Genomic DNA, 10,625 nt, shown 5'->3' with positions numbered 1-10,625 from the left:
TGTTTTTTGTGGTGGTGGTGCGGGGGGGGGGGGGGGGGGGGGGGGGGGGGGGGGGGGGGGGGGGGGGATTTCGATGAACCCTTACTCATCCATTAGCAAACAAGAAGTAGAAGGAATGGGGACGTAAATAACATGTCATGGATTTGATATAAGTCAATTTTGTCTTCATCAAAATTCTTAAGGAGTTTTTAGAAAAATCATAGTTGTGCTGCATAAACGTGATTCACCATCCTTTGGCAATGAAATTCTAATTCATGTTTTATTTACAGAGCAAAGCAAAAGCCGAAAAAAATCAAGCAATGAAGAATTCAATGAGCGAAAATTCATGTCAGTTGTGTGCAGTTGAGAAGCTTACCTTTGAACCACCACCCATATATTGCACACCTTGTGGTGCTCGCATTAAAAGAAATGCAATGTATTATACCAATGGAGCTGGTGATACTCGTCATTGCTTCTGCATTCCATGTTATAATGAGGCTCGTGGGGACACCATTGCAGTAGATGGAGCTTCTGTTCAAAAGACGAAGATGGAGAAGAAGAAAAATGACGAGGAAACTGAGGAATGGGTATGTCAAATGCAGGTAGTACTATTCTTTTGCTCATAAATGATCATTTGAGATATTAGCCATCTGTTTGTGCAGTGGGTTCAATGTGATAACTGTGAAGCATGGCAACATCAAATATGTGCGTTATTTAATGGCCGAAGGAATGATGGTGGACAAGCTGATTACACCTGTCCAAATTGTTATGTGGCAGAAGTCGAAAGAGGAGAACGTGTGCCATTACCGCAAAATTCTGTTCTTGGAGCAAAAGATTTGCCAAGAACAATTTTGAGTGATCACATTGAGCAACGATTATTTAGACGGCTGAAGCAAGAGAGACAGGACAGAGCGAGACTTCTTGGAAAAAGCTTTGATGAGGTGAGTCAGTTGACTTGCCATGTTATATGGAACAGTAGCCGATGTTTTATTTTGTAATGATATGATGTGATGGTTTACTTAATGAGACAGCATTTTCAGATCTAACAAGTAACAATATGAAGTTGTAATTTTGGCAACCTTGATTATAGAAGAGAATGTGCTTTTATACTAGACAGTACTTCTATTGCATTAATTTTAAATTATTTAAGTAAATATTGTTGTGTTGAATTTGCCAGGTTCCAGGAGCAGAAGCACTTGTTGTACGAGTTGTGTCATCAGTGGACAAAAAGTTGGAAGTCAAACCACGGTTTCTTGAAATATTTCATGAGGAGAATTATCCAACAGAGTTCCCATATAAATCTAAGGTGTTACATTGTATTTCGTGATTAATAAATGCCATCTCAATTCCCATTTCCCACCCGTCCCATATTTTTTGCGTCGGAAAGCCTCAAAAGTCTATTGTTTTGTTCAATCCACGGTTTTATTGGATCTGAGCTAAAATGATAAATAAAATAAATGCGCCATTTTGTGGTTGTCCTTTAGGAATCATTCAAATTGAAATACTTCCTTGCATTAATTCGACGTGAAAAGTAATATTTCGTAAGATTATGATTATTGCTTTGATTCTGTCAATTACTTGAGTTATTATGAACCAAAAGTTTCATCTTCCAGGTTGTACTATTATTTCAAAAAACTGAAGGTGTTGAAGTATGCTTATTTGGCATGTACGTTCAAGAATTTGGATCAGAATGTCAGCAGCCAAATCATCGCCGAGTATATCTCTCATATCTTGATTCTGTTAAGTATTTCCGGCCAGAGGTCAAGACAGTGACTGGAGAGGCTCTTCGGACATTTGTGTACCATGAAATTTTGGCAAGTTTTTGACTTTGTCGGCTCTTACACACCATTCTTTTAGCATGTTCTTTTGGCTAAAAAAATTATTATTATCAGTATTTCATCATGTCAATATCCTAATGATACTTCTATTTTCTTTCCAGATTGGATACTTAGAGTATTGCAAATTGCGTGGTTTCACGAGCTGCTACATATGGGCCTGCCCTCCATTGAAGGGTGAAGACTACATTTTATATTGCCACCCAGAAATTCAAAAAACACCAAAATCTGATAAGCTTAGAGAGTGGTAAGATATATACCTGTCTGAAATGAGATTGTATATAAATATATAGCATGTGCTACTCTCATTTGTTTTTGGTTGACTTGGATTGTATTTTCTGATTCAGGTACTTGTCCATGTTAAGAAAAGCTTCAAAGGAAAATATTGTAGTTGATCTTGCTAATCTATACGACCATTTCTTTACCTCTACTGGTGAATGTAAAGCAAAGGTGACTGCAGCTCGGTTGCCTTACTTTGATGGAGATTATTGGCCTGGTGCCGCGGAGGACATGATATATCAACTACAGCAAGAAGAGGATGGGAGAAAACAGTATAAGAAGGGAACTATAAAAAAGACCATTACGAAGAGAGCCTTAAAGGCATCAGGCCAAATTGATCTTTCGGGCAATGCATCAAAGGACCTGCTTTTAATGCATAAAGTAATCTTATTATCAAAATTCTCTCTCGCTCTCTAACTTTCTTCCCTATAGCTGAATTGCTCTATTAATAAGTTTATTTTGAACACATGAATTACATAGAGTTATTATGCTGAAACAGGACATGGTATGTTCTTGAACATGTTTATTTTCTAATTACTACCAGCAGTTAGTTTCTCTTTCTTTTTCTAATGCTGTTTCTTTGTTCTCTTTGCTAATTTGAGTAACCATTTTCTTCCTCCATCAGCAATTCCCTTCTACCACCTTTTGGAAGTAGAAGCCATTGCCTTCATTTTCTCATTTGGTTCGTACGAACTTCTTTGCTTTTGTAGCTTGGTGAGACGATTTCTCCAATGAAAGAGGATTTCATCATGGTTCACCTGCAGCATTCATGTAACCATTGCTGCATTTTAATGGTGTCTGGAAATCGTTGGGTTTGCAGACAGTGTAAAAATTTTCAGCTTTGTGACAGGTAAGGATTTTCCTGATTTTTGATGTAATCTAATAAAAATAATTTCGTTCTTTTCATTTTTTCAAAAAAATTATATGCCCTGTACATTTTGTTTTGGAGCTGTCAGTCTCCCTTTCATATGCTTGAGATACACATTTATGGAATAAATATAATTCATGTTCTTGCGCCCGCCCGCATGCCCTTTTCTGTGTTCAGATAGTGGGGCCTATTATGCGGGTGGAGGTGGATGATTCCGTCTCTTCAACCTACTGGATCTATTAACCCTCTTTCTCTTCTATTTCACTGACATGAAAATTTGATTGAAAATTGAAATAGTTGCTTAAATAGTTATTATTTCAAGTGTCCTTGAGATATTATCTTTGTCAGTCATTGATCCTACACCACTTTAAATGCTACGAAAAAGTGGAATATGAAGGGAGAGAGCTCGATAGGTTAGAATTGTAATTGTGAAGATGGGAAAGAAAGTTCTGGTTGCACTGTAATGAAGTTTAGCTGCGAAATGAATCTGTCACTGTTCATATCCTACTTCCAAAATACAAATCCTTGTAGTACTGTTATGTTTTTCTAAAACAGAGTTTGACAAATCCCCAAGATCCATCTTAAGCCTTCCATTAAATAATTTGTCACATAGTTCCTGCATGTTTCTATGATCTCATTTCCATGAATTAAAGTCTTTGAATTGAGGTGATTTGACATTACTTACAGGAGAAGTGACCATGATTATGAGGATGTAAGTGGCTGAGTAGCAAGTGATCATTTAGTGGCAGACAACTACTAATGGATATAGAATTAGATTGCTGCCTCACATCTGTCTCTAGCCTAGTGCTCCAGAATTCTCTTCTGCCTTGTTATTTATTCATTTTCATATCAAGCTAACTTTGTAGTTTAAATTTTGTATGGATAGGATAGTGTAAATTTATGAATTACAAGCAATAATTAATGAAATGATCTGACGAAAACCGATGGTGCTCAAGTTCACCAACTAAATAACTGGATTTCTTGATTCTTTGGTCCAACAAATGTATAACTTTTTTTCTCATGATTTTTTCCCCTTGCAGGTGCTATGAATCTGAACAAAAATGCGAGGACAGAGTGAGACATCCTATCAACCAAAAGGAGAAGCACATATTTTATTCAGTCAGTAGTTTTTTTTTTATCTCAGCACTGTCGCTCCTGTGTTCTTCAGGGACTTAGATTTAGTATTTGAATTTTTAATTTGGTAAAACTGCAGGTTGAAATCACTGATGTCCCCGTTGATACCAAAGATAGAGATGAGATACTGGAGAGTGAATTCTTTGATACAAGGCAGGCATTTCTTAGCCTTTGCCAGGGAAATCATTATCAATACGATACCCTGCGCCGTGCTAAGCATTCCTCAATGATGATCCTCTACCATCTTCACAATCCTACTGCCCCGGCTTTTGTAACAACGTGCTATGTATGTCATCTGGATATTGAAGCTGGTCAAGGTTGGCACTGTGAGATGTGCCCGGATTATGATATATGCAATTCTTGTTATCAAAAAGATGGTGGAGTTGATCACCCTCATAAATTGACCAATAATCAGTGTAAAGAACGTGATGAACAAAACACAGAAGCAAGGCAAATACGAGTTATGCAGGTATTTTAAGTTCTTTTGTGTGTTTTCTGGCTTTTCACATCGTGCTCCTGGTTTTACATTGTTATGGTCTATCTTCTTGCACTTGGAATAATTGCATTTTTGCTAAGCATGATTTAATGTAATATGGAATGGAAGCAATGACTTGTTGAAACACAAACTGAAGAGAAATCACATTCTTTGGACCTGCAGCTTAGGAAAATGCTTGACCTCCTGGTACATGCTTCTCAATGCCGTTCTCCACTTTGCCAATATCCAAACTGTCGCAAGGTGAAGGGACTTTTCCGCCATGGTTTTGTGTGCAAAGTACGTGCTTCTGGAGGTTGTCCTCTCTGTAAGAAAATGTGGTCTCTCCTTCAGCTTCATTCTCGAGCATGCAAAGAATCTCAGTGCAATGTACCACGTTGCAGGTTTTCATCACTCTTTCACTTCCACTCCATATAACATTAATTTCTACTGTAGAAATTATATTTATACATCTCGCAACTTTGATGTAGAGATTTGCGGGAACACACAAGAAGGATGCAGCAGCAGTCTGATTCGCGTCGAAGGGCTGCTGTAATGGAAATGATGAGGCAGCGTGCTGCAGAGGTTGCTGCCGATTCTTGATGACCCATTTATGTATATAGTAGGGCCTAGGATTTGAAGATACTGTTTCATAGTGAGGCAGGTAAGTTATAGTCGTGAACTGCCTAGTTAATGGACCTCATTTTGACGGTGTAAAGTTCCATAGAAAGTATGCAAGAGTTTCATTTATTATCACTAGGCACAAAATTTTTTCATTCATACATTATGGGTGGAACTTGATAGTGAAGTCTATAGATCAGAAACTTGGTTCTCTATTTGGAGGGTGAGCCTTCATGGCTAGAAAATGATTCTTCGATTTTATGGCCTTATCACAACTATCTAGATCTTTCTAGATTTTTCATTTGTAAATATAACATCTCAAACTTGTATTTTTCTCTCTCTTTTTTTATTTTTATTTTCTTTTTTGCAAGTTATTTTTGTGTTTTCTTCTCCGTTTTCACGTAAGAGGATTTTCTCCTCCAAAATTCCTATACAGGTTTCTACCTTACATTTCTAGATAAACAAGTAATTAGTTTTACTAACCTGTCATCTTCTCGGTGCTGGCTGGCCATTCTGGCCATTCTTCTTGTCGATTTTGTATTTTTTGTTACCCCTAAGAGCATAGAATTTATTCAGGAATAATGAGTTACTGAATAGTATTTTTTTTGGAAAATGTGTGGTCAAAAAGTAAATAAACTTTATTGGTTTGTGTGTAAAATATTTTTCTTTGTGTAAATGTGATGTAGAATGATCCTGTAGCAAACAATTTAATTTTTTAAAAGATGACAAACATGGGCTTAGTGTTGGTTGCAATATATTAGTTGTATCAAATTTTGACAGTGTCTTTGAAATTGAAAGCTATACAATGATCGTATCTTGGAGATATAGAATAAAAATTCCTTTATTAGCTTCAAGCTTTTGAGGGGATCATTCAAGACTTTTCTCAACAAAAAATAAAAGCTTTGGTTTTGGCTCATCGGGATAGGGATAAGCAAAAGAGAAATTTTCGTCATTTATGGATCCCTCGAATAAATGTAGTAATTCGCGAAAAGGAGGAATCCTATAGTTATAATAAATTAATACATGATGTATACAAGAAATAGAATACTGTTAGATAAAGAAGATCGTCGGGTTGGGACTAATTTGGGATGGTAGGGATTGGGGCTATTTTTATTTAAGATGGCCAATCCATAGAATACCTAAAAGGAGAACTCAAATGAGGCCAGGCAACATTGCTTAACATGAGAGCACAAGCATTATGCAGTGGCTTTTGCTCTCGTCTTGGGAGCCTGACCTTATCCAGAAAGAACCATGAGTATCAAGCCCCGAAATTCCCAAAATGACACTAAAATTTATAGATCTAAATGAACGAGGCTCATTGCACGCTGTTAGCTCATTGAAGTTGTGGGACTTGATAAGTCGAAAAGAGAATGGTGACTTGGCTCATTGAAGAAATTGAAATGGTGCAAGAGACTTTAGTTTTTATTCAGATGAAACGTTTTGAGAGAATATTTAGTTGATCCTCAACATGTTAGCTCTATTTGTTGCCGTCTAGGCATGTGAAGCTAAATAGATTGCTCCGTCAATCATTTCTTAGAGGTCTCAATGATAGTCAATATGTGTTCTCACCACCCATCGAAAATCAAATTAAAGAATTCCATATCATATTGATTAAAATTTTAATCTTTTTGCCAAGTTTGATGAAAGTCATTTGACTCTATTTTGAACTAAAGAAGTGAATACACATGGGAGATGTGTCGACGAATGATTGGACAGTTTGAAAAATTAAAACAAAAAACACCAAATCATTCTCCGACAAATCAATCTATCTGTTTTTCAATCTGACTAAATGACTTTATTCATAAATAAAACCAACCTGAAACAAAAGCTATTCTCTCAAATACAAATACCAACACCATATTCTTTCTCCTTCCAAACAACTTGACGGCACACTTGAGATATTATAGGTCCAGTAGTCACTCTAACAAGGAAGTTATATTATGCTAAATACAAAAAAGGCAAACCATAATCAAAGTTGGTTTTGTTGATCTTCAGGATCTCTTTTTCCATTGAAACTTTGTCCACAAAAAGGCCTTGTAAATATTGTGAAGAGACAAGAACAACTTCTATCTTGCAATATCTGGCCAGTCAAGGAACTTGTAACCGATAAGTGAAGGCGGCAAATAAGTCTGTGATGATGAGTCGGGATTGTCCGGAGGATAAATATATCCCTTTCCATACCCAAGATCCTTCATTAGTTTAGTTGGTGCATTCCTCAAGTGAAGAGGCACTCCCTCATTCTGTCCAATTGATTCTTTCACTACTTTCTGTGCAAACTCAAGTGCTCTATAAACAGAAACTGACTTGGGAGACAAAGCCAAGTATGCAACACATTGCGCAAGGATCACATTGCACTCGGGCATCCCGATAAAATGACAAGCTTGATAACAAGCCACGGCTTGTGTTAGAGCTTGAGGATCAGCCAATCCAACATCCTCACTAGCAAACCTAACGAGACGACGTGCAATATAAAGGGGCTCTTCACCTCCTTCCAACATCCTTGCAAGCCAATAAATTGCAGCATTAGCATCACTTCCCCTCATAGACTTGTGAAGTGCACTAATGAGATTATAATGTTCCTCCCCTGCTCTATCGTAAAGCAAATGCTTGCATTGCAACGCTTCTTTGACGTCATCTAATGTGATCGCGACAAGTGAATCACCATCTCCATTTGATGCTCTTGGCATAGTTAATCGAGCAGCTGCGGTGGTGGCTGAAATTTCCAGGGCATTTAGTGCCCCTCTCGCATCTCCATCGCAATGCAATGACAAAAACTCAATGGCATTATCATTTACTTGAATTTTCATCACTTTGAATAGGCTCCTAACTACTCCTCTATCCATATCAGAAATCGCTCTCTTCAAAAGTATAACAATATGATCAGGCTTCAATGGATTGAGGGTTAAAACTCTGCAACGTGACAATAAGGGTGTAACCAAATGGAATGATGGGTTCTCAGTGGTGGCACCAATGAAAACAATGCTTCCATCTTCAATCACAGGGAGAAATGAATCCTGTTGGGCCTTGTTAAATCTATGAACCTCATCGATAAAAAGAAGAGTCCCTTTATTACATTTTTGCTTCAATTTTCTTGCATCATCTACTGCAGCTCTCACTTCCTTGACGCCACAAGTGGTGGCAGATAAAGAAACAAATTGATAGAAAGATCCCGTTGTGCAGGAATTCACTATGGCCTTGGCAATAGAGGTCTTGCCCGTGCCGGGTGGGCCCCATAGGACGATGGAAGGTAAACGACCGCAATCGATGGCTGAACGGAGAAGGGAGTCTTTAGCCAGGAGATGATCCTGCCCAACAACTTCATCAAGGACCCGAGGCCGCATTCTTTCCGACAACGGAGCATTTGGTGGTGGCGCTGCCACTTCCGGTGAAGATTTGGAAATTTTCTCTTCAGATTTTTGGCGCTTTTTCCTCGGAATTAAGGAATGTGACCGTTCATCCTCTTCTTCTTTTTCGTCTTGTTGGTGGGTATTGTTGAAATCTTTGATGGAGGAGGGGGGTTTGGATTGAAAATGGAAGAAACGTTTTATTTTTGGTTGGGCATGGGCGATATGAGGGGGGTTTGAGTGTGGAGTAGAAATGGGATTATTGTGAGTAAGAAGCCAATCGGTGGCTTTGATGAGATCGCCGCCGGTGGCAGCCAAAGCTTGAGCGGCCATTTCTTCAGAGAAGCCCATACCTTGAAGTTGCTCCATCGAAACATAAGCATAAACGGCCTCAAAATTTTCTTTAAAATTGACGATTATGCTCCTTTCCAACGAATTACCAACTTAATTTCTTTTAAAGTAAAAATAAAACAATTTTTTATTACAAAATGAAATGTATTAAACCAATTATTCATTCACACTTATTATTATTATTATTATTATTATTATTGTGAGGGGGTTCTCCTTCTGGTGCTTCTTTCGTGGCGTTTTCACTCTTCCTATGAGCCTGTGTGAGAGAAAGGTGGCGATGTCGATGGTTTCGACGCACGCGCTTTGAAAATTTGTTGTTGGCAGCGATAGCATTGGATAGTGATGGCACATCGGTTTGTAATATGTAGAATGTGTTTTTGGTGGTTCTGTAACATAGTATTTTACGGGTGTGTGACAACAATGACATCAATAATAATGTAACAATAAATGTTACAAGCGATAACGATGATGACAGTGATGTGACAACGAATCGGTCGTGTTATGTGTACAATCGGGGTTGACAATTAAAGACATGGGAAGGGGACCAACGTTGAATAAAAAAATCATGAGTCCCCCCATCCTGTGAGTACATTGTCAACCAAGATTGTACAAGAAGAATAATTGGACAACGAATAGTATATTGTACAATCTCCTCAACAACAATATTGGCAGCCAAAGCTTGAGCGGCCATTTCTTCAGAGAAGCCCATACTTTCAAGTTGCTCCATCGAAACATAAACATAAACGGCCTCAAATTTTTCTTTATAATTGCGGATTGTGGCCCTTTTCAACGAATTACCGACTTTTAATTTCTTTTCAAGTAAAAATAAAACAATTTTTTATTGCAAAATGAAAAATAGTAAACCAGTTATTCTCATTTACACTTATTATTATTATTGTGAGGTGGTTCTTCTTCTGGCCCTTTTTCGTGGCATTTTCACTCTTCCTATGTGCTTGTGTGAGAGAACAGTGGCAATGGTTTCGGTGCACGCGCTTTGAAAGTTTGTTGTTGGCAACGGTAGCATCGGACAATGATGGCACATCGATTTGTAATACATAGTAATGTGTTTTTGGTGGTTCTATAACATAGTATTTTACAAGTGTGTGTGACAACAGTGACATAAATAATAATGTAACAATGAATGTTATAAGCGATGACGATGATAACAGTGATGTGACAATTTATAGTATATTGTAGGTTGTGATGCAATAGTGACATTCATCGGTAGTGATGTAATAATAAATGTTGTAAGCAGTGATGACGACGACAATGGGTGGAGCAATGAATGTATTAAGTAGTGGGATCAATGATCGTGTTGACGATGAAAATATGCGACAAAAGTGTGCAACACATTGAGTTACAAGTGATAGCAACATCATTGATAATATGTGTGCAACATAATATCACAAAAAGCAACACAATGTGTTATCAAATTTATTGTTAAAAATATTTTTAAAAAATGTTGTTTGAGAATAAAAAATATTTAAAAATAAGTTTGAAAATAGTAAATGTTTTAATTTAATTGTGAATTGCTCCACTAAAGACAGACGTGTCAAAATGATTGGATCGAACCAGCGACCTTCTCATAAAAACCAGCTGCGACAGTTGCTTACCGAACAGCCGGCCAGTGGTATTGCAATTTTTCTTTTTAATTAAATTGAAAAAAAAAAATTAAAAATTAGAAAAAAAAAATAATGTTATTTACCCATCCATCTTCTGCTTCGATTCGAGGATAAATTTAA

The 10,625-nt window shown here is 37.4% G+C and overlaps 2 protein-coding genes across 5 annotated transcripts in view; one reads left to right on the top strand and one right to left on the bottom strand.

Annotated features, from left to right (window-relative positions):
* LOC111370374 (histone acetyltransferase HAC1-like) overlaps positions 1 to 5,527 on the top strand; it is a 13,173-nt gene extending 7,646 nt beyond the window's left edge. For all 4 annotated transcript variants that reach the window (XM_022992054.1, XM_022992055.1, XM_022992053.1 and 1 more), the window contains 11 exons: positions 270 to 566; positions 642 to 920; positions 1,157 to 1,285; positions 1,593 to 1,793; positions 1,919 to 2,061; positions 2,162 to 2,474; positions 2,804 to 2,943; positions 4,002 to 4,080; positions 4,175 to 4,564; positions 4,754 to 4,971; positions 5,059 to 5,527. In XM_022992054.1, coding sequence (XP_022847822.1) covers positions 270 to 566; positions 642 to 920; positions 1,157 to 1,285; positions 1,593 to 1,793; positions 1,919 to 2,061; positions 2,162 to 2,474; positions 2,804 to 2,943; positions 4,002 to 4,080; positions 4,175 to 4,564; positions 4,754 to 4,971; positions 5,059 to 5,170 — 2,301 coding nt within the window. In that variant the 3' untranslated portion in view covers positions 5,171 to 5,527. The remainder of the gene's footprint in view (positions 1 to 269; positions 567 to 641; positions 921 to 1,156; positions 1,286 to 1,592; positions 1,794 to 1,918; positions 2,062 to 2,161; positions 2,475 to 2,803; positions 2,944 to 4,001; positions 4,081 to 4,174; positions 4,565 to 4,753; positions 4,972 to 5,058) is intronic.
* A 1,415-nt stretch (positions 5,528 to 6,942) lies between these two features.
* LOC111370375 (ATPase WRNIP1) lies at positions 6,943 to 8,966 on the bottom strand. Its single transcript, XM_022992057.1, has one exon. The coding sequence runs from the start codon at positions 8,899 to 8,901 to the stop codon at positions 7,255 to 7,257; it is 1,647 nt and encodes a 548-aa protein (XP_022847825.1). The 5' UTR covers positions 8,902 to 8,966; the 3' UTR covers positions 6,943 to 7,254.
* Positions 8,967 to 10,625: the final 1,659 nt, after the last annotated feature.

Source organism: Olea europaea, chromosome 21 (assembly GCF_002742605.1).
Source record: "Olea europaea var. sylvestris chromosome 21, O_europaea_v1, whole genome shotgun sequence".
Taxonomy (NCBI): domain Eukaryota; kingdom Viridiplantae; phylum Streptophyta; class Magnoliopsida; order Lamiales; family Oleaceae; genus Olea; species Olea europaea.
The sequence above is the reverse complement of the archived record's forward strand: the minus strand, read 5'-3'. Positions and strand labels throughout refer to the sequence as shown.

Bases quoted from the DNA above. Each gene is read 5' to 3' on its own strand.
- LOC111370375 (XM_022992057.1), bottom strand. From the start codon at position 8,901: ATGGAGCAACTTCAAGGTATGGGCTTCTCTGAAGAAATGGCCGCTCAA.